The sequence below is a fragment of the Balaenoptera borealis genome, assembly GCF_965194805.1.
Source record: "Balaenoptera borealis genome assembly, chromosome: 7".
NCBI lineage: Eukaryota > Metazoa > Chordata > Mammalia > Artiodactyla > Balaenopteridae > Balaenoptera > Balaenoptera borealis.
This window is the reverse complement of record NC_138864.1, coordinates 72,255,123-72,278,100: the sequence shown is the minus strand read 5'-3', so window position 1 is coordinate 72,278,100 and position 22,978 is coordinate 72,255,123. Positions and strand designations below refer to the sequence as shown.

At 35.9% G+C, this 22,978-nt stretch overlaps 1 protein-coding gene and 1 long non-coding RNA gene across 2 annotated transcripts in view; one reads left to right on the top strand and one right to left on the bottom strand.

Moving 5' to 3' along the window:
- LOC309631815 overlaps window positions 1–12,119 on the top strand; it is a 63,499-nt gene extending 51,380 nt beyond the window's left edge. Inside the window, exon 2 of the long non-coding RNA XR_014246575.1 lies at window positions 1,369–12,119. This is a non-coding gene — a long non-coding RNA (uncharacterized lncRNA). The remainder of the gene's footprint in view (window positions 1–1,368) is intronic.
- BET1 (Bet1 golgi vesicular membrane trafficking protein) lies at window positions 11,659–22,904 on the bottom strand. Its single transcript, XM_082398669.1, has 4 exons — window positions 22,743–22,904; window positions 18,274–18,398; window positions 15,105–15,161; window positions 11,659–12,853 (listed from the first exon to the last, which is right to left on the bottom strand). The coding sequence occupies exons 1-4, from the start codon at window positions 22,759–22,761 to the stop codon at window positions 12,698–12,700; spliced, it is 357 nt and encodes a 118-aa protein (XP_082254795.1). The 5' UTR covers window positions 22,762–22,904; the 3' UTR covers window positions 11,659–12,697.
- Between the last annotated feature and the right edge of the window lie 74 nt (window positions 22,905–22,978).

The following is a 22,978-nucleotide window of genomic DNA, read 5'->3' as shown; positions in this document are numbered from 1 at the left end:
CAAATAAGTTAAGTTGTACCATTTTTTAAGATCCCACATATAAGCAATATCATATGATATTTGTCTTTCTCTGTCTGACTTACTTCATTCAGTATGACAATCTCTAGGTCCATCCATGTTGAGGTAAATGGCATTATTTCATTCTTTTTTATGGCTGAGTAATATTCCATTGTATATATGTGCCACATCTTCTTTATCCATGCCTCTGTCGATGGACATTTAGGTTGCTTCCATGTCCTGGCTATTGTAAATAGTGCTGCGATGAACACTGGGGTGCATGTATCTTTTCGAATTATGGTTTTCTCGGGATATACGTCCAGTAGTGGGATTGCTGGGTCATATGGTAATTCTATTTTTAGTTATTTGAGGACACTCCATACTGTTTTCCATAGTGGCTGTACCAATTTACATTCCCACCAACAGTACAAGAGGGTTCCCTTTTCTCCACACCCTCTCCAGCATTTATTGTCTGTAGATTTTTTGATGATGGCCGTTCTGACTGGTGTGAGGTGATACCTCATTGTAGTTTTGATTTGCATTTCTCTAATAATTAGTGATGTTGAGCATCTTTTCTTGTGCTTCTTGGCCATCTGCATGTCTTCTTTGGAGAAATGTCTATTTAGATCTTCCACCCATTTTTTTGATTGGGTTGTTTGTTTTTTTGATATTGAGCTGCATGAGTTGTTTGTATATTTTGGAGATTAATCCCTTGTCAGTCAATTCATTTGCAAATATTTTCTCCCATTCTGTGTTGTCTTTTGTTGTTTATGGTTTCCTTTGCTCTGCAAAAATTTAAGTTTAATAGGTCCCATTTGTTCATTTTTGTTTTTATTTTCATTACTCTAGGAGGTGGATCCAAAAAGATCTTGCTGCAATTTATGTCAGAGAGGTTCTGCCTATGTTTTCCTCTAAGAGTTTTATAGTATCCAGCCTTACATTTAGATCTTTAATCCATTTTGAGTTTATTTTTGTGTATGGTGTAAGGGAGTGTTCTAATTTCATTCTTTTACATAATGGGTTTTTTAAAACTGGTTTTAAATTCTAGGTTTTTTGTCTTATGTGTTTATCCATTTAAAAATCTGTTTAGTAATATAATATATTTCACGAAGCAGGTAGGTATAATCAGATATCAAATTTCATTAGCCTTCTGTCTTCTGGTAGCATTTTTGCAGATATATGAATATTCATTATTCAGTGCATGTATAATGAAGTGAATATTTTGCCTGCAAAGCTCAAAAGAATAGATAGCTGTTTTACATGTATGTATGTATGTGTATGTATGTATGTATGTATATATATATATATATATATATATATATATATATTAGTCATTAATGCTGCTCACCAAATATTTTTCTTTCTGTCTAGGCACATAGGAAGATTTCCCTTTCTGCCTTCTGATATTTGGGTGGCCGTGAGATGGGCTTTGGCAGTGAAGTGTGATGATAATGTCACATGTCACTGCTGGACAAAAGCATAAAGCATAAAGCACTGTTTGCCGCATTCCAGTTTTCTTCCCTCAGTAATTATGAAGCTCAGAGATGGGACCTCCCTCAATGTAAGCACAGAGGATAACACAGAGCAGAGCTCCCTAGACAACCCGCCATGGGCATGTGGCAAAGAGCAAGAAATAGACTTTGGCCTTTTAAGCCACTGAGAAGTTTCTGTGGTTTGTTACAGTAGCATAACCAAGTCTTTCTTGCCTGATGTATATATTTAGATTTTTAAAACCAACAAAGAAACTTGCCGTTAACTCTGTTTCTTTTGAGTGACATTCACATGACAAAAGTGGTTGAAAAGCAAACACGGTTGAGGGGGAGTCTAGGTGGTGATATGGACAAAACACTTGATTAAAAGGTAACCAGATCTAGCTTCAACTTTGCTACCACCGATCTCTGGGACCTCAGGCAATTCAACTCATGTGATGATCTCGTAGTTTTATCACTTTTTAAATGGTGGTTTGGATTACATTGCCCCTAAAATCTCTTTCACAACCATTAGCTTTAAAAAAAAAAAAATATTTTTACTGTTTCTTGTAATAAAAGAAGCAGGCAAGGGTCAGAAATAATAACTTAAAATTAACTACTTTAATTCTTGTGGAATAAAAATTTATGTGGCTTTTATTTTTCTTAATGACATATCTTTTCTGCAGTTTATGTGGTTATAGACTTAAAAATTTTAAATGTTGATATTCTACTTATTAAACATATTTATCCTATGAATTAAAAAGTTATATCAATTTCCCACATATTTTATAGTTCTTAACTTTTAAGAAGCAATTTATTCTAGATAATAAGCTTCACTGGATACTATTAAACTCAAAAACATTCATCTAGCCATTTAAAACATTTTGATAAAAGCTATATTCCCCCTCTATCCCAAACAGATCTTAACCACTTATTTCTGTGTGCCAATTATTTTTTTTAGTTGTGTTGTAAAATCCTTATGTGTAAGTAACATAAAATAGCTCCAAGTAAGCAGAAAGGGCAGTTGCATGGATAGGAATTGTACAGAAGTTTAATAGCTGCTGAATGGCAATTAGGGAGAAGTCGAAGGAGAGAGAGCCCCTATGTTCTTTAGATAGAGTACCAGAGCCTGTAAACAATGAATTCTTCCTTAATTGAGGAAAAAACATTCTCTCCTCTGAAAAAAATATTCCTTAGTTAAGGAAAAAACATCCTCTTCCCTTATGAATCCCAAATTCATAAAGATGGACTGGGAATCTACTTATAATATGGCATTTTTTTCTTTTTTTAAAAAACAGCAGAAGTGAAGTCATCATCTTACATTATCCAGGCTTACAGAAGACTTGACAGGTAGCACCTTCCTGTGTTCCCTCCTCTCAAAAAGAAACTATTAGACCCCTCATAGTTTGTGGAACAAGAAAAAGTCTTCTATATGACAAAAATCCCACTGTGTTGCCAATAGGAATCGTGATCAATATTTTTACATTTGGGCCCTTTGGAAAATAAACATTTACTTGATTGCATCTCCTTCCATTTAAGATTGAGAAAGTTTTTATTTATTTTTTCATTACTGAAGTTTAAATCTCTCTTGACATGATGACGTCCCTGAATGAATGAGTGAAAGGAAATTTAATTGCTATTGCGGGTGTATGTAGAATCAGAATATTTTATGTAATAGAATATATACATATATGTATATAATTCTTTTTTCTTTTTTTTTTCTCTTGTTCAGCAAAGTGAGACCTTTTGGAATAGCATCCAGGTTTCTTCCTCTAGACCTCTATGATGATTTGAGCCTTTTAAATTACTTTAGCAAATATAAGTTGTCTGTTTTATGTTTATGTATGACCCAGAAGGATGTTGAAATGATGAATCAGATCAGCATGTCCCTAATCAGCTGCTACTTATAGCTCAAAGGAAAGTAATATCAGTGTATAGACTAAAAATATCATCAATATCATACACTCAAGAGGTAAGTTACCTAGTTAAAAATGAAACATGCCTTTGTAATAAGAATGCATTATCTGAAAGACAAAGTGTATGATGCAGCATAGTCAGATTTTGAGTTGAATTTAAAGACTCATCTGCAGCTGTTGTGATATGCATTGCTGTCTGCATAGATAATAGTTTATGTAGTACCAAGACAAATTAGAAATACTTCTTAACAAATTAACTCACCCCACAATTCACAGAACTTTTTCTTCTCTAAGTTAAGGTGACAAATATGTAAGGTAAGAGACCATATGCCCATTTTGTGTGTTTTCTCTTAGTGATATTAAAATTACTGTAATACATGAACTTGTATCACAGATGGTAAGGTATATCAGTAAGAGTTTAATGCTAAGAAAATAGCTTTGGCTAACTTGAAGAGAAAACGAATCTGGTTGAAGATTGCCCACATAATCATTCTGGAAGCTGGGGGATCAAGAAGAGAACATGGATATGGACAAATGAAGCTTGGCTAGAGAGCAGGAAGCGTAGCCAGTCATGACTCATGAGCACTATGGTTGGTTGCCGCTGGCACTGCCACTAGTGGACGGCAAGGCTACGTATTGTTTTCTTCTTTCTGCCAGTCCATTCAACATGGCACATTCAGGCTGCTGCCACTGGACTGCACATCGATCTCTGTGCAACAGTTGACGCTGAGGCTTCTGCCATTAGTAGTTTCTCAGCTGCTTACATCTTTTGAGGTCCTGGTTGGTCAAGCCTGGATTCTGAGCCTACAGCTAGGCTACCAGGAGGGCAGGAAGAGAGTGTCTTCAGCCACTTTGGCTTCTGGGGTGGGAAGCAACACTTATACAAGCTGAGAATGCCCCATAATAGGCAGTCCCTGGTTGCTGGCTACATAAAAACAACCAAAGTCCACCAAGAAAGCCCAGCTTTGCCAATTTTCAATACAATGGCAAGAACATACAACCAACTGAAAGATGCATTATAAGTATCTCTACTTAAAAATATGCTTTTATCACCTGAAAATAGTGGGCTTTTCCCTTAAGTGTCATGTGATAAATTAGTGAACTTCAGCTTAACATGATCTCTTAATTTTCATAAACTTGTCCTCTTTTAAATATGATTGCACAAAAAATCAGTAGCTAGATTCTGTTCATTCTTAAAATTTATCTTGAGAAAGTATGATGTATTTCAGAGTGATCTAAATTGTATTTTAAAATTATGTCTTCCTTTGTGTGTCAGATTGCATTAATTCTTTCACTCAGTAAATATTTATCGAGCACCTGGACCCTGGGAATAGACCAGGACACACAACAACCAGCCCTGATTCTCATGGAACTAGTCATTTACTTTGCCTATAATTATGTCGAGTTTTAATCCTTTGTTCCTTTGACCGCTCAACTTCAGGCATGGGAGTGAAGAACAGCAGAGTCTTTTCCATCCATTGCTGGGGAGTTTACCTCTTGTCTGTGCAGCTGTGAAACTGGTACAGGATCTGATGTTAAAAGTGAGTGAAACAAGTCTTCTTAAGCTACCATAATCCTATGTGTTTTTCCTAGATTTGACTTTCCAACCGTGTTTATTACTGTTTTTAAGGATCTTATTCCTTGTATTAGTGGGTACAAGGCTTTGAAAAGGAGCATCACACTTGAGGCCATACTATCTCCTTGTACAAGAACAGGTGTGACATAATTACCTGAATTTGGGGCATAAATTTAAGCTTAGTTCCTCTCTGATCTCTGTTCCCATTAATCCTCACCTATGTGTCTGAAGTGGTGCTACTTTAGTCTCCATTATGGAATTCCATAGATTGGAGTGGTTTTATTTCACAAGCCATTTCCCCCCATTTTTCTTAGTCTATAAGATCTGAGAATAGGGCAAAGAACAGTTCACATTTGCAAGAATATGGCCTGAAAAATTAGGTACTTTTTTTCTTTAAAATGTTCTCCTTATGTTCATCTTCTTCATTCTATGTTCAATTGTCCTCTTACTAAAGAAATACATTTAAGACTTCTTCATCTTTAATGTTTGCACTGTTAATATGTTGTGCCTAGATGTGGGGCTTTGCTTCTTTTCTTTTCTTTCCTTTATAACCTGCTTGCATCGTAGTGTGGCATATCGATCTGAGAACTCATGTAATTTTTTTCAATTTCTGGAGAATTTTCATTCATTATCTCTTTCAAAACTTGCCTCATTTCCATTTTCTCAATTTTCACTTTGGGAATATTAGATATATGTTGGAATTCTCATTTTACAAATCACTATAAATTCTATAGTCCTGTGAACAGACCAGAAATTTTTAGCTCTGAAAATTCAAGGTAGACTTAAAGAGAAGAGTTACTAAGTTGCTAATATTTATCACTTGCCTTTCATGGATGAAAATGGACTGCCTGTCCTGAAAGATAAAAAATGAAGCTTCCATTTCCTCTGATTTACTTTTTCAGCAGATATCAGGATAACAGATGTGAAGAAAGTGATGACTATATTGCCAGTGGTAGCAAAGTGTGGGCCACCCAAGAATGCTATGCTCACTGGATATGCATGTCTCCACTAGTATGGAACGTCCCATTCTCTGACCTTGATCTGGGTGAAGTTCTCTGTGTAAATGAGAAGCCACCACTTACATTAATGAGTAAGTGGACTGCATATCTTGTTGTAGCGCTTTGAGTTATATGCAAACATCTTGGCTAAGGACAGTAGTCAAGTCTAATTAGTCAGAAACAGCAAAAAAAAATTCTTAAAGAAACCTAGGTTTTCTGGAATAGAATGCTCTACCCATCTGATCAACTTGGGTCAGAGATGTTGATAAACCTCTTCTGTTTTGAAATGTGATTGGTGATGGAAGAAGAGGAATATTAAATGGCTTTCCTCAACTCCTCTGCCACTTGTGCCTGATTAAGTGGTGACCGTTCTTGACCTCTTAGGCAGAGCATTCAATTTTAGCCCATCTTCCTTCAGCTTTAAAAAGTGAAAAACATAAGAATTTTAAATTAGCAGTAATTTTTGGCCCCTAATTAGCCTCACGGCTACCGTACTGTGCCTCGGATATTCAGAGAAACTCAGCTCATAACTGAACTTGGAATTTTATTTAACATGCTACACATTTTATTAAGGGCTTTCTATGGTCTCAGCACTGGAATTTTAGTGAGAGATAATAAAAAAGACACGTTCTCTAGTAAGAAACATCAACTTATTCACCAGACACTTCTGGAGATCTACTACAGTCTAATATTGGTAGACACCCTGTCCTCGGCATTCAGTTTTCACCAAGCCTTCGGAAGAGGTCATTTCGTGGAAATTTTGAGGATGAAACAGTATGTAATCAGTAAAAAGATGTGTACTCATTGCTCTCCTTTAAAAAGCTCTCTGTGTGAATAGAACTATTTTAGTACTAACTTAAATTTAAATTGTTCAGTCACGAGAAGTAAATGCAAAGTAAAGAGAGTTTAAGGGAGCAGAATAGCATACCCCATTCAGAAATTTGCTTGTCTTTCAAGCAATAACGTAGAAGAGAATCCATTAATATTGAAGGAATTTTAATCTAATAGTATGGAATCGGTGTGTGTGTGTGTGTGTGTGTGTGTGTGTGTGTGTGTGCATGTGCACGCAAACAAAACAAATTCAACTTACCTATAAAAATGTTTAAATAATGTTCAAATAATTTAAACATAAATATACATTAATGTGAAATTAAAATATTTTAAAAGACTTTTTGAAGACACTAAGCATTAAATCTGTACGTAAGCAGACTAAAGCATTTCAGTCCAATAAATTTTCTGAAATACAGGTTATCTCACATAACAATTACACTCCAGTTTTCTTGAAAGTAAGAGAGCTTAGCTTATATGCTTTAAAGCCAATGGATTATTCAATAATGCAGAAAGCTTCATAAACTGTCAACTTACAGGATGATTTATTCATTAATGAGATAAAGTTGAGGAGGAATAATTATAAATACTTATAAAATATAAATTAATGACAACAAAGTTTTTCATTATACATTAATATCTGTTTTATCTGGACTTTTACTTCAGCTGTGCTATGATTTTTCTGCTCATTTCCAAATTCATTGTAGGCATGAAAGAAGTCATAAATACTGATATAAGCAGATTCAGCTGTCTGCTTTCATGTGAATCACACCATGATTATGGACCTTTGAAAAAGCACAGTAGGAACAATTTTTATACAATTATGTATATAAAATTGATCCTTGTTGAAGTTGCAAAGTTGACCTAATTAGTAAAAAGAAACCATTAAACATTAGTTTTTCTTTTTAAGCATCGTAAACACTTTGTAGAATACTAACATTTACAGTGGATAATGTGGTTATATTTTGCATTATCCTTTACTATTAAAGTTACAGATGATTAATTAAGCTTTTGTGAATTTTCAAGTCTTACACCTAATATATGGATGATTTTTTTTTTGGTCAAAAACATTTTATGTGTATTTCAATCTTTCTGTTTATTTTGAAGATTAGGAAAGATTATTTTAAGACCTGGACTTGGCCCTTTGCAGAGCTCTTCAGTTCATATGGTAGTCCTTTAAAGCCTCATGAAAAACTCTTTTCAAAGGGCGAGCAGGCGAGACCTGAATGCCTCAGCTAGGATAACATTTGTCTATAAAGAGAAAAGCTTTATAAAATATCCAGAACAATTCCTGCACTCTGTTTGAACATTTAACTGGAGGGAAAAGCATAGAGAACAACAATAATCAGCTATCTTTTAAAATATGTAATTTGTATACAGTATTTGAACTACCAGAAAATGGGAGATCAATAAATGTAGCATGAGTTTACCCATAAATATTGAGAAAAGAAGTTGACATATGACATTGAAAAAAATATTATTCTGGTTAATTTATCAATTTAAGTTCATGTTGCCTGAGTTTTTTCCTATTAAAATTTAAGTGTGAGATTCTCATTTAGGAAGCAAATAACTTCTACATTTTTAAAAAGAATATTTATCATCAATGTAACCAGTGGTGTACTAGAGCCAGCTTGTACCACCTTATTAGATCCAGTTGTCCGTCTGTTTTCATAACTCTGTGTTCAGTGCTGTTACATTTGGTAGCTTGAAATCAAGTGTGGTGGAAATATTTATACCACAAAAATTAAAAATTACTACGAATCAATCCCCCCACCCCCAAGAGAGCTGGTTTACCACTATATATCATTAAATATAAATATATAATGAAAAAAATTTGAAATTTGTTTGGAGTCAAAATCTAACATTCCAGTAGGGAAATATTTTCGTTTTTTTTTTTTTCAGTGAAGGTTATAAAAGATTCATGTGATTCTTATCAAAATCCACTATGCTTTATTAAAATATTATCAAAGTATGTTGAAGTTCATCAGAAAGAATAAATTGAATAGATATGTGCTGGCTATTAATATGCTATGAAACTACAATAATTAAAATAGTGTGGTATTGGTGCAAGGATAAAGAAAGTGAACGGAACAAAATACATATACAAGAAAATGACCCTATCATATACCATAACAACATATAAGGAGAGAAAAAAGGTGTTAATATTTACTGTGGGAATAACTGGTTGGCACTTTGTAAATTAAAAATAAAATCATGTGTGCCCCTCACCTCATACCATTTATCAATATTTCAAAATAGAAGAAAGTTAAAAATTTAACTATAGAAAAAGTAAAAAAGGAAATGGAGTGTTTATAACTTTTTACCAAGTAGGAAACTAAGCTCTCTCCCTCCAAACTTCTGCTTCCAGAAAGTTGAAAAATCTGTTGTTCTCACTCCAATAACTCAAGCCAGATACACTCAAAAGTCATAGGTTTAAAAAAAAAAATACCATCAGATTGCCAAGGATACAAAGAAACATAAATGAACTAAATTCCAGAAAATGATGACTCTTCCCAGAAAAGACAAACAGCTGCTTTTATCCTTGGCAAGATTGTGAGAGTGGGAGAAAGCAGCCAAAATTCTGTGTGGCTGGTGTGATTAAAATCCCCAAGTGCCCATCCACAGACCCACAAAAGCAACAGCCACCATTGAGTGCCAGGAACCCATTTGAAGTTCTTTATAAGGAATATCATTTTTTTTATCATAATAACCCTATGAGTGTATTACTGCTACCTATATACAATTTTTATTCCTGTTTTACAAATAAAGTAACTGAGGTGGAGAGGTCATCAGCCCAAAGTTATGATGTGAATGGTGGAGCCAGGATTTATTTTCAGGCAGTGTGACTGCACAGCTTTCAGTCTTAGCTACGATGCTATTCCGCTTCCCAGTAAATATTGAGTCAAAGTTTATTCATCAATATGGCCTGATAAACATATTTGCTAACTGAATGAACCCAAATTATCAAGCACTTTTCCCACTTTTTCTACAAGGAAGCAAATTCAATACATATAATTAGAAATTTAAGAGCACTGAAAAATTAGGAAAACTAGTTTGGTAGAAACAGAAGCTTTTTATGGGTGCAGGTGCTAGGGTTTTCTGCTCCAGAATTCTGATGCTTCAAACGTTGCCCATTTGTTTTAGATTTGATTCTCTGGTCAAGAATTAATTTACATGCTAATTTAAATTCTATCAGTGTTATGTATAATTCTCCCTTTCCTCATTGTGGAAACCTATGCCTGGTATCTGTAAGGGATGGAGCAGGTAAGTTAAACTTTCTATTATTTGCAAATGTGTCAGCACACTTCCAGAGACCAACTCCTAGTGAAATGAAGTGACCAGATATTTTGCAGAAAAAAATTTGGACACTTGAGATTTTTCTAAAGCTGCTTTACCATTTAAAATATAGGATTCATAGTGTGTTACTCACCACCCAAACACCTGCAAATCTTACACTGTTTGAATAAAAATGATAATGTGAATATTTTGTTTGTTCAATTACTACAATCAACCTCCCCAACACCAATAGCAATAAAGTCCTTTTCAGATTTAGCAATGAGTTTGTAAAGGATTATGAAGAATTAGAACTTGTCTATATTTGATGTTTTCCCAAAATTTTATTTCTCGAAGTACTTTTTCCTAGGGGTCCCTAAGCAGAAGGAAGAAAGAGGCGCTGGCAGAAGGATCCCTGATAGGGCAGAGACAGACCTTTCCAGAGTTCCCTGCCTGCCAGGAATCTCAGCAAAGGCAGTAATGGGGAGGGGGTGATATAGAATGCTGGTTAGGGACCTATTTTAGGCAGTTCTTAAAAAAGAATTGTAAACTATGAAATGCTGGATAATGCAGTGATGAGAATCACTTTTACATCACTCCAAACCCCTTTTCCTGAAATCCTCCCCTCCTTGATAATAGCCAACGTAGAAAGTGTTTTAATACTTTACAAAGTACTTTCTTATAATAGCCAAACCTTAATCTTGAAATCCATCCTTCTCTTGCCATCATTGCTTTTCCTAAGGCTTTGATCTCACCTATTTCCATTGTTGATTCTCTTCTGTTTCCATCTTCCGGTCATTTTTTTTTTTTAGACTTCTGTTCTTCCCTTTTTTGCAATTTTAATTATTGACAATGATTTTTGAGTTTTCTCTGAGCTCTGATGTTACAGTTGGCAGAGTACACAGTTAAATAATTCTTGAAAAATAATCTCTAATTGTCTGATAGAAATTTCCACTTGGAGGTCACATCCTCACCTCAAACTTACTGTCTTGCCCTTAAATTTACTCCCTTTTCTGACATGTCTGTCTGTTCATGATATGGAGAACTAACATTTATTGAGTCATTATCATGTGTCAAGCACTTTCCAATATATTATATCTTCCTCTCACAATAATCGTATGAAATAGATGATTAAATGAAGAAAACAGGCCCCAAAACACTAAGTGAAGGAATGGAGATTTGAACCCAGGTCATCTAACCCAAACCAGTGTCCCTCACCTCACGCCTCACGCCTGTGTCTTACATGCTGTCACTTAACCACTCTCAGCTCTAGTGTTTTAACCTGTCAGGTGGAGGCCCAAATGACAACAAGCGGAGCCAGAAAAGATAGGCCTAAATTGATAGGTAAGTATGCATAAGCAAAAACGGATTGCAAACTCAGCAAAATCAAAGATAATAGATTTTTAAATAAAAATTTAAAGAATTAAAGAGAATTTTGAAACCAGTCATGATTTATCTCATTTGTGTGCAGCAAGTTCTGAAATAATACAAATATGTTAAGCTTTTCTGAGTTTGTTCTGCGTTTTCAGAACCACTTCTCAGTCTATGGAGAAAAAAAAGAGAGAGAGAGACTTGAACAAAGAAGCAACAAAGTCAATTAATATATTTCATTAAAAATTTTATTTTTGGAGCCCATAAATGGGCAAATTCCAAAATAGTAGCAATACGGAGTATTTCACATTTTAATATCTCTTTCTATTCAGCAGTCCACTTTTGTATTTTGTTTTCTATAGACAAATACACTGGATTAAAGCAACAGTGCCCTTAACCCCAAGGTCAATGCCTGAGTATTTCCAATATTTATTTTGAGCACATAATAAAGCAGAGGCAATTACTTTTCTTGAACATTTTATTTCCATTCAGAGTTTAGCAATTACTTTAGCTTCACATTATTCTGTCATAAATGATAACCAAATGGCCTAAGTAGCTAAAATCATAAAACTATTATAAGCCAAGTCAATGGTATATATATAAAGTTAATATAAAATGACAACTATACGGGTACACATTTGTTTTAAACCTTACTAGAAATATGCCAAAATAACAAGTTTTATTAAAGAATGAGGTCCTTGGGCAGAGGCGGAAGAAGAGTCATATCATCAAAAATTATTAGGAAAACTGTAGGTAAAAAGAAATCAGCCTACAGTTTTAACCAAATAAAGGAGGAAAGGAGAGTACATCATCAGGGGCGATGACAGTTCAGGAAAATACATTTACCATCCATCACAAACTTTCTCACCACCTCGAGAGCTCAGCACAAGGCTCTCCAGGCACTGTTATTTTCTCACTAAGTTTCTTTATGTGGAACATACACCTACGTTTATGGTAACAACAGGATATTATACTGCTATTTAACCTGACAGAAAAAAACAGGAAAAAAACTTACTAGGGCCAGACTGACCTCGGACCATCTCAATACCCCTGAAAATAGGGGCAAAAAAAATGAATCATTAAGAAACAGTATTCAAAGAGCACTGTACTATCTAATGTGATTTATAAAACAAGTAAAATTCAGTAATCTTTGACGGAAAAAGCCATAGTATTATTTGAAATTTAGGAATGTTTTGATGCTGACTTTTTACCGAAGTGGTACTCCAAGCCGTTAAGTTGGAACAAATTCCAAACTCACAGTTACTTGCATCACCTCAGTTTAATAATCCAATAAATGACAAAAAAGACAAACAATGAAAACAGCATCATATAGCACAGCAGCTTTGTTTGGCTCCCTCTGGATAAAATCTTCAGTTTTCCCATGGTTTTACCTAGAAATCCAGTTGTAGAATCAAACTCTGAATCCTATGAGGAGAAAAGGAAAACAAAATATAATAGTTGGATTCTAATATTCTACACATGCATATTTAAGTAATTTAATATATCGTTATTAGAATACATTTTTAATGACATTTTCTGTGTTTAATCAATTCAGGACCCTGTTTATAACTTAGATAATCAGCCTGATTACTCCATGCAAAATAATTTTCTCAATAAATAAAAAGCTCTTTCATTATCCAATAAACATTCTTTCAGCTCCGGAGTAATTCAAAACCCCAAAGTATTTAGGTCTTATTCCAATTATGTGGATTAAGAAATATTAACAATAAAGTAAGTAGTTTATCTACTATCACACAGGTTTTTTCCCACTTTTTGTTGGGGCATTGCTCTCCAAGGTCAAATTGTGGGTTGCCTCCCAGTACAGAATTCATCCAAAATTTAATATGGTTAGCAGTTAAATGTACCTTTACTTTTAAGATCCTTTTATTTAGGTAGCTGACTTAGAAGGTCAGCAGAGTCTATTAAAAGTTAAGAGAATATCATGTAGAGGTGGTAAAATGTGGTAGAGACTACAGATATGGATGGGGAAAAACGACCACATTGAAACATAGGTGGAGAGGGTGTGGAGAAAAGGGAACCCTCTTGCACTGTTGGTGGGAATGTAAATTGATACAGCCAATATGGAGAACAGTATGGAGGTTCCTTAAAAAACTAAAAATAGAACTACCATACGACCCAGCAATCCCACTACTGGGCATATACCCTGAGAAAACCATAATTCAAAAAGAGTCATGTACCACAATGTTCACTGCAGCACTATTTACAAAAGCCAGGACATGGAAGCAACCTAAGTGTCCATCAACAGATGAATGGATAAAGAAGATGTGGCACACATATACAATGGAATATTGCTCAGCCATAAAAAGGAACGAAACTGAGTTATTTGTAGTGAGGTGGATGGACCTAGAGTCTGTCATACAGAGTGAAGTAAGTCAGAAAGAGAAAAACAAATACCGTATGCTAACACATATATATGGAATCTAAAAAAAAAATGGTTCTGAGGAACCTAGGGGCAGGACAGGAATAAAGACGTAGACATAGAGAACGGACTTGAGGACACGGGGAGGGGGAAGGGTAAGCTGGGATGAAGTGAGAGAGTGGCATGGACATACATAAACTACCAAATGTAAAATAGATAGTTAGTGGGAAGCAGCCGCATAGCACAGGGAGATCACCTCGATGCTTTGTGACCACCTAGAGGGGTGGGATAGGGAGGGTGGGAGGGAGACGCAAGAGGGAGGGGATATGGGGATATATGTATACATATAGCTGATTCACTTTGTTACACAGCAAAAACTAACACACCACTGTAAAGCAATTATACTCCAATAAAGATGTTAAAAAAAAAAAAGCTAGAAAAGAAGTCCTTAAGATGAGAGAACTAGGTATGGATTAGAAACACTGCACTTTCATAGAAATCTCAATATCCTGAGATGTACGGCCCTGGCACAATGATAGCCTTTGCACAATTCAGGCTCTATGCAGCTCAAGCACTTTACATCTATAGTCTTCACTGGGGTTATGCATCAGAATCACCTGGGATCCTTTTTTCAAAATACATATACCTAGGCCCCTCCCCCTAAAATTCTGAATCAGTATATTTAGAGTGAGGACCAGACATAAATATTTTCAAAGTTCCGCGAGTGATTCTAACGTACAACTTTCACAAGGAGATTGCTTTCAGTGCAATATTCATTTTTGAATAGTACAATTTTAAAAGCATTTGAAGAAACTAGGGAAGGTCCGGAGGAGTTTGACATACAAAATAAACATCGGAGAATGAAAAGAGCCTCTAACAAGAACAGGTATATATTACTGAGTTTGTTTAGACTAGAGATAAAAGGCTTGGGGATGTTACTATGTTCAAATCTTATTGACTTGTTCACAGTGATCCTTAGAAGATCAAGCAAAAGAAATAGGTTTACCTTAAGTAAAAGACATTTGGTTGGTTGGATATAAAGTGCTTTTGATTACTTGGCAGTCTATATCCAGAGATCTTTAAGAAGACTCAAAATAGTCATTTGTCCTGAGTTTTTAACAGTGTTTCTAAGCACAGGATTAAAGATAAATTGGCTTCCACCTCCTCCTCCTACTTATATGTGTTAGGCAAGATGAAAAATGTGAAACTATGGCAAAAACGAATCTTAGAGGTATTCCAAACCAAATTTGAGAATATCAGATCAAGTTTCTTAAAGTTAAAATCATATTCACTTACCATTTCAGCTAATAATTTATTTTGATGTTTAACTTCATGGCCTATTTCAATGGACAGCTATAAAGTAGAAAGCGTAAACATTATTCCTTACATAAATGTTTTTAAGTGTTATAAAGTAAAAACAATATTGACATAATAAGCATAAACATTTTCTCAAATAAAACTGTATTCTAAAAATATAAAATACACTCTCTTCTTTTGTTACTTTTCTCACTGAAATTAATGAAAAATAAATTTAAAATTTCTATTCCTTCCCAACTATGGACATTGTCTCCCTGTTCTTCATTTTGATTTCATCTTAATATTCAATTCCATCTTTTAATTTTGGTACATATGTCTCTCTGGTTCTCTTATCCTTGCATTCTTTTTTCACTCTTTATACTGTTCACACAATAGCATTTGTTTGTATATTTCTTCATTTACATTTTAAAAATGTATTCAAGTTCCCATATTATCAATTCAAATCCAGATATAAGCAATATTTTCCTAATGAATGTAGCATTACTTTGAATAAACATCTAAATTAATTATTTCTTTAGATTCTAAAGGTGTTTTTCTTTAAAATATGATGATAAATTGGAAAAAAAACTCACAAGTTAGTGTTACCCACATCCTGAAGCTATGCACAAAAGAGGCTGAGTCTAAATGAAATACCATAAGTAAGTACAGCTGCTATTCAAACCAAAACCTATCTAATACTTTATACAACAAATTCATCAAAGGCTTCATTTCTAAGATATCTGAATAAACACACTACTACTAAATCTTGGAAACTACTAAAAATCTTGGCAAACCACTGCAAATATTGTTCTCAACTTATATTGTGTGGAAAGCATCTGGGGTAATAGTGATGCAAAACCATGCTAGAATTCTATAGATCAGAATGTGAGCTTTTCCCCCAAATTTAACAATTCAGAGATAATAAACCAACTATGAAACTAGATAGCCCAAATCACCTAACTACTTTCTACAACTGTCATTCATGCCAGTGGAGGAAATTTCCAGGAGAAAAAAGCTTTCTTCTAACAAGAAGCCTAAATTATCAATGTTGGAATTAAAAAAAATAATAATTTAATTCTTAATTTCCTCTGAATGTTGTATATTTAAAATTATTAACATTATACAATATTGCTTAGTTCATAGATCAACTCCTTTTGATTTAATATGACCTTGAAAACAATACTCATTTCAGAATTTAACAGTCTCCAGGCTGAATATAATTCTGTTTTCCAAAGACTAATGAAATAGCAATTAAGTTTTGGCAGCATAAGCTTCCAGTGAATGCTCAATAATTGTACTGCATGTTTATTTTAATGCAGAATCAATCACATACACTGTTAAAACTATCTTTTGGTAATCCTTTATTTAATACATATTAACTCAATACCAGTATAAGGAATTATGGTAAGTGCTATGTAGAATATAAAACTAAGTACAATAGAAAACCCTATTTCTGGTAAATTTCTTTTACATACAAATAATTCCAATGCAGATCATTATGCAATAAGTGCTACAGAAATGGTACAAATGGTCTTATGTTCATAAGGAAAAGGTTACTTTTATGTGGTGACCAGGTATGGCCTGGAGGAGAGAAGATGCAATGAGGTGGAGCCTTTCAGAAGGGCAAGTCTTCAGCCAATGTCAGGAGGGAGAGGCAGTCTAAGGCAAAGGGATAGCATGCCCAAAAATACAGGAGTGGGAGAGTGACAGCATGCGTAGGACACAAGGAGTACTTGAATTTGTCTGGCAGAAAGCAGGAGGTGCAGGAGGTAAGGTCTGAAAAGCTGTGGACAATATCTGCAGAACCTATTTGATCGAACTACAGAGTGTGAACTTCATTTCTTACATCATGGGAGGCCACTGAAGACTTCTGGGAGCGAGGATGCAAGTTAAAAAATACTCTAAAAAGATGACTGGGGCTTCCCTGGTGGCGCAGTGGTTGAGAATCTGCCTGCCAATGCAGGGGACACGGGTTCGAGCCCTGGTCTGGGAGGATCCCACATGCCGCGGAGCAACTGGGCCCGTGAGCCACAACTACTGAGCCTGAGCGTCTGGAGCCTGTGCTCCGCAACAAGAGAGGCCGCGACAGTGAGGGGCCCGTGCACTGTGATGAAGAGCGGCCTCCACTCGCCGCAACTGGAGAAAGCCCTCACACAGAAACGAAGACCCAACACAGCCAAAAATAAAAATAATAAATAAATAATAAATTAAAAAAAAAAAAAAAAAAAGATGACTGGTGACAGGGTGTAGCTCAGACCAAAACATGGGAAAAATGAGGAACAGATAGGTTAAAAGGCTTTCCCAACAGTTCACCTAAAAAAACCGGGGGATAGTATTAGAAATAGAAAGGTGGAAATAGGAACAGTAGAAAAAAAGCACAGGACTTGGTGACTGACGTGAGGTACAAAGGCAGAAACATGAAAGACAGATTTGTAGCTTTTGAGACTAGAAGAAGAAAAGAGAAGATAAGCTGCTTGGGGGTGGAAGGTGTATTGCTCTGAGACATTACTACAGACAACATGCAATATTTTAGATTTAACTACAAAAGAAAAATTCTGAAGTTAAAAACAAAACAAAACAAATATACCATATGTTTTGATTGGCCACATTTTCTAAACTTGTACTTAAATCATGTCTAAATTTTGAGTCATGTTGCTAAAACTTAATTGCTATTTCATTAGCCTTTGGAAAGTAGAATTGTAAAAGCCTGGAGACTGTTATATTTTGAAATGAGTATTGTTTTCAAGGTCATATTAAATCAAAAGTAGTTGATCTATGAACTAAGCAATTTTGTAAAATGTGAATAATTTAGAAAATACAACATTTAGAGGAAATTAAGAATTAAATGATTTTTTTTTTAATTCCAATATTGATAATTTAGGCTTCTTGTTAGAAGAAAGCTTTTTTCTCCTGGAAATTTCTTTCCCTGGCGTGAATGACAATTGTAGAAAGTAGTTAGGTGATTTGGGCTATCCAGTTTCATAGGTGCTTTATTATCTCTGAACTGTTAACTTTGGGGAAAAAAAGCTCATATCACCAAACTACACTCTTTGGGTAACTGAATTCCTTAGTATGATGCCAATAAAAGTATATATTTTATAAGTATAAAATATACATGTATATATAAATACACAAATTAAAAAGTATATAATATGTGCTCTATACTTACAGATTTTATAGCAGTTACTTTGTTTCTCAGACTTTCCGTGAGTCTCTCATTTTCTTCTTCACAGGCACTATACCCACTATTAGGGTAGCCATAGTTCCCATAGTTGCCGGGAGGTACTCCCTCACCTGCAAGGATCAGAGTCACAAGCAGAGTTGCAGCAAAAACAAGCCACTTTTGAAACCTTGACAAGAAAGAACCGAAAAAGACCCCTGGAGGGCGTTGCAGACCACGTATGTCTATTATTCACACTCCAAATGAACTTTAAAAATTAATAACCAAATAGAGATCAGAACAATTCTAATACCCTCTCTTAAGCAAAGAATACTGAATTCAGTTCAAAACACATTTGTTGATTGCATACTGATTGCCCACAAGACACTGAAATAGGCACTGATATATAAGGATATTCTGGACACACTTCCTGCCCCCTAGAACTGCACAGGTAAAAAAAAAAAATCTAAAAATATCATAATATCCACTGCCTATGGGAGAAGCTTGGCTGTGAGGAGAAAGGCAGAAAGAGGATAACACAGCAGGATGGAGTTCATGGCAGAGGGAGGGTCCTTTACTAGCATCTCTTTCTTTTAAATAGAAAAGAGCTGGAATAACTTTTGGAGAATATTAGCTGAGATTTAAGAGAGGGACTCATTCATTCTTCAACAAATACTTGAGAAACTCCATGTATCAGATTCATTGTTCTTTCTAGATGCCACTTTTTGGAGCTCATCTTCTAGGGAACAGCATTGGGATACAGGACTATAGTCCCAGCCACTGCCTAATATAGTACTTGATATTCATCAGGCAATCAAACAGGTAGAGTGAGCCGTGAACGGTGAATACATATACTAACATGTTGGAGGATTGAGAGAGGAAAGCATAGTTGACGGTGTTATCTAACCGCATTTTTTTTTTTTTAACTATTGACAATTTTCTCAGTAAAAAAGAGAAAAGCTTGTCTTTGAAGAATGGTGATCATCTGGGGGAATAAACAGTAAAGAGAATAATGGAGGAAAGTGACTAGGGTTATACAGGATTACTACAGGGATAAAGCAATCCTGGCTGAGGCCATATATTGTAGTGTGATTTTTCTGCAGAAGAACTCATCAGCCTAAGTTAGCCCATGAAAAGCTGGATGGTTGGACTGATCAAGAGTTGGAGGTTTACAGTGTTGGGGCTGCTGAAGAACAGAGCCCCAAGACGATGGGATTCCTTGCAAAAAGACTGGGTGAATATATGGATTATGGGGATTAGACTGGACAAGGACTGAAGTAGTGTTGACAGAAGCCTGAGAATATGGAGGAAAGGGATGATACAGAAAGGTCTCCATAAACTCAAAGAGTGGATGGAGTGGCAGTGACGGTAACATGTGGAAGGGCAGGAAGTAGCAGGCAGCACTGGTTGTTGAAGGAAGGTCAAAGTGTGAATAGAAAGCCCTTTCAAGGCACAGCACAAATCTCACTTTCTCTAAAGAGCAAAACTCTCTCCTTTGAATTCTTACAGCTCTGACTATACGTAACACTAATATCACACTCTAGACTGCACTCCAAGGGCAGAAAGTAAATTTGTTTTGCTCGTGGCTATATATCCCCCACAAACATACACACACAGTAAGGCACACCCAGTAAATACTTGTAAATGAATTAATTAATGAACAGAAACTGAATTCACTGTTATTCAACTTTGAATGTGCCTGCCTTTGTCAGCAGTGGGGTCACAGGTTTCTTTGAGGACAGAGGCAGTGTCTCATCCTTCTTCTATATCCCCTGTACCTAATAAGTACTTTACATGCAGCAGACACACAATCTCCACCCCCACAAAAACCACAACAAAATGCTAAACGAGTATGTTCCTGAGGAGAAGGAGCTGCTTTCCCCAAATTTTCCCTCAACTGCTGACACACTATCCACAAAGCTCTCTAAGTGTGCCATTATAAAAGTTAAGGACTCAGGTGACTAGACATAATATTTTCCTCCACTCAATGATTAAAATAATCATTTAAACAATGCATTCGCACCCTATTCATCAATGATACTCTGTACAAACTCTATTTAATAAGGACCAAAATCCTTACAGAAAAGAAAAATGTCTTCATATTTTATGTGACTAAGGTCCTAGATATATAACGTTTGCCCAATAAGTCATTACTGACTGGTTGAATTTAACCACTTAACAACCAAGGAATTCATTTCTAAATTAATGACTATTTGTCTCACTTCCTTTATTGTTATTTTTGCCTATCTTAATTTTATTTTTAGAGTTCTTCAATACTGTCCCATTTGTTAAAAGTGAAATTCTCAGAAGTATTTCAAGGCACATTTCTTCTATTAAAGAGTTAATCTTCCCTCACACCATCACTGACTACCAATATTAATAAATAAATAAAATAAAATAAAATGTTAGGAGTTGTTATTCTTTTGTGTGACTTACTGCTATAAAAAGTTGTAGGAAAGCTAATGGGTGCCAAAGATGATCCTCTGACTTTGTCCATTAGACAAATGCTACTTTTGGATAGTTTCTATCAATAACTGAACCAAATCACTGAGAGAGACATGTGAAGTGTGGAATCTTCTCCACATGAATATCTACTGATTCACGATACCAGGTTTAAAGTTCCAGGTACACACTGATATTTAAAAAAAAAAAAAAAAAAAGCTCTTGTCACATCATGTCACATCACACCAATGTAAATTACAGCAATTGATACATCACCTTTCCTCCTCTCAACTACAGGGGAGCTTAAAAACAAAAAACAAACAAACAAACAAAAAACCACTCTATTCTAGAGATTCTAATTTAATTAGTCTGGGCTGGGGTCTGGGTATCAAAGCCCTAAAAGCTCTCCAGGTGATTCTAATGTACAGTCAGGGCTCAGAACCATCATTTCTCTAGTCCCTTTCCTGCAATTTATCATGGCACACTGCTGCACAAAAACATTCAAAGGGGCCAAAAGACCCACCGATGAGATCCAAATTCCTTGGCCTAGCACTCAAAGGTCTACACAATGTGGTTGGTTCTGGTTCTATGTCTCCTACTCCAACCAAATTGGCTTAATCATAATCCTTTAAAATACATCATTCATAATTCTAGATTCCAGCCCTACAACTATTTCTGGGGGGAAAGGGTCATCCTTTCAACTGGAAATTACCTCTCCTACACTTAATTATTTGAGCTTTAGTTGAAGTTCCTATGTCTCCACAAAGTACCAAGTGCTCTACCTGTGAAATCCCCGAGACATTCACTACCTGTAGAACTTATTTGGTATTTGGTTGTACAGCTACCGCCTTGTACTATAATTTATCTTTGTACCTATTTCTACTCCTCAACTAGATTGGAAGCTTTGGGGAACACAAGCAGAGCTACCAACGACTGTATACCTAGAGCTTACTCAAGTACACAATAAATGTTTGCTGTCATTAGTAATGACAAAAAGGAAAAACGTTTAGGCATATAAAACTAACCTTGTTCAAAATGAGTTATATTTTTTTCCTACAATTTATTTGGCCAACTTTCCTTCTATGATCCAAGTATTCACAAAAACTACATTTTTCAAAAGCTGTTTCTCATACTACAATTTACTAATGAATGTACATGCCTAGAGTTACTGGCAACTTTCACTAACTTTAAATACCTGACACTTTTGGAAACTTTTTTTTTCTTTCTCCATCTTATAAGAACTGAAAGAGGTAACATCATCATTTTTCAATATTTCATATATTTTCTCAGGTATATTGCACACTGATTTAGTAGGGTTTTTTTTTCCCCCCCAATTATCTCAATAGTTTCAGAACCAGAAAAATGCTGTTTTAATGGCTCTGTATTATAACAGCCCATTATAAGTCCTTGTGCCTAATTTGTTCCTGCTGCTTGGTGAACCTGCTTCCTAAGCTAAAAGGTCAAGAACAAATGCTAAGTCACCAAGCATTACCACATTCTACCGTCTTACCAGTGGAACAAGGCTCAGATAAGAATTGTTCTGGGTAAAATGGCCTGTAACGGTAATGATACGTATGTTTACCTTTGTAACTCACTGTAACCAGGCTAATATGATTATTATTAGTGTGCTTTGCATGCAACACTCACTCTTCAAACTTCGCTTCTGAAGAAACTAACATCAGGTCCAATAAAGGGAAACCGAAGACAGCAATTTCCATAATCACGCTCAGACCGTCAGTAACACTAAAAGACTCATCACTGAGTTGGCACCTGTACATACCTCACCGCCAGTCCTCCACTACTCTCTCTAAACCTACCATCCATACCTGGGACTGAACTAAACTTAAGGAACGCCCCAGGATCTCGGACAAATGGTGTGTTTCCACTTGGCACCGCCTCCAAAGACCCCTCCATACACCCTGCTCTCTGGTTCAGATTCCAGTGACATGAAACAGATCCGATTTCCTTCCGCGTCCCCGCTCCCAGCACGGCCAGCTCTAGGGCCCCCGAACTTAGAATCTCAGTCCTCTTCTTACCCAGGCCTGCACGCCTCATCCTGCCAGAGGAGCGGGGGAAAAGGCGGGCGGAGGGGTGGGTAGGAAGAGGCCAGGGGCCACCCGGACCGCGTCCTCAGTACCAGGGCCCGGCGAAACACCAACTTCTTCCCCTAAAGCGCCACGACATCAGGGTAGTCTAAACGTGGCGCTGGCTGATGGCGTCACCCAAGGCGCTTCTCGGCGCCCTGCGAGGCGGCTTGAATGGCATTCTGGGA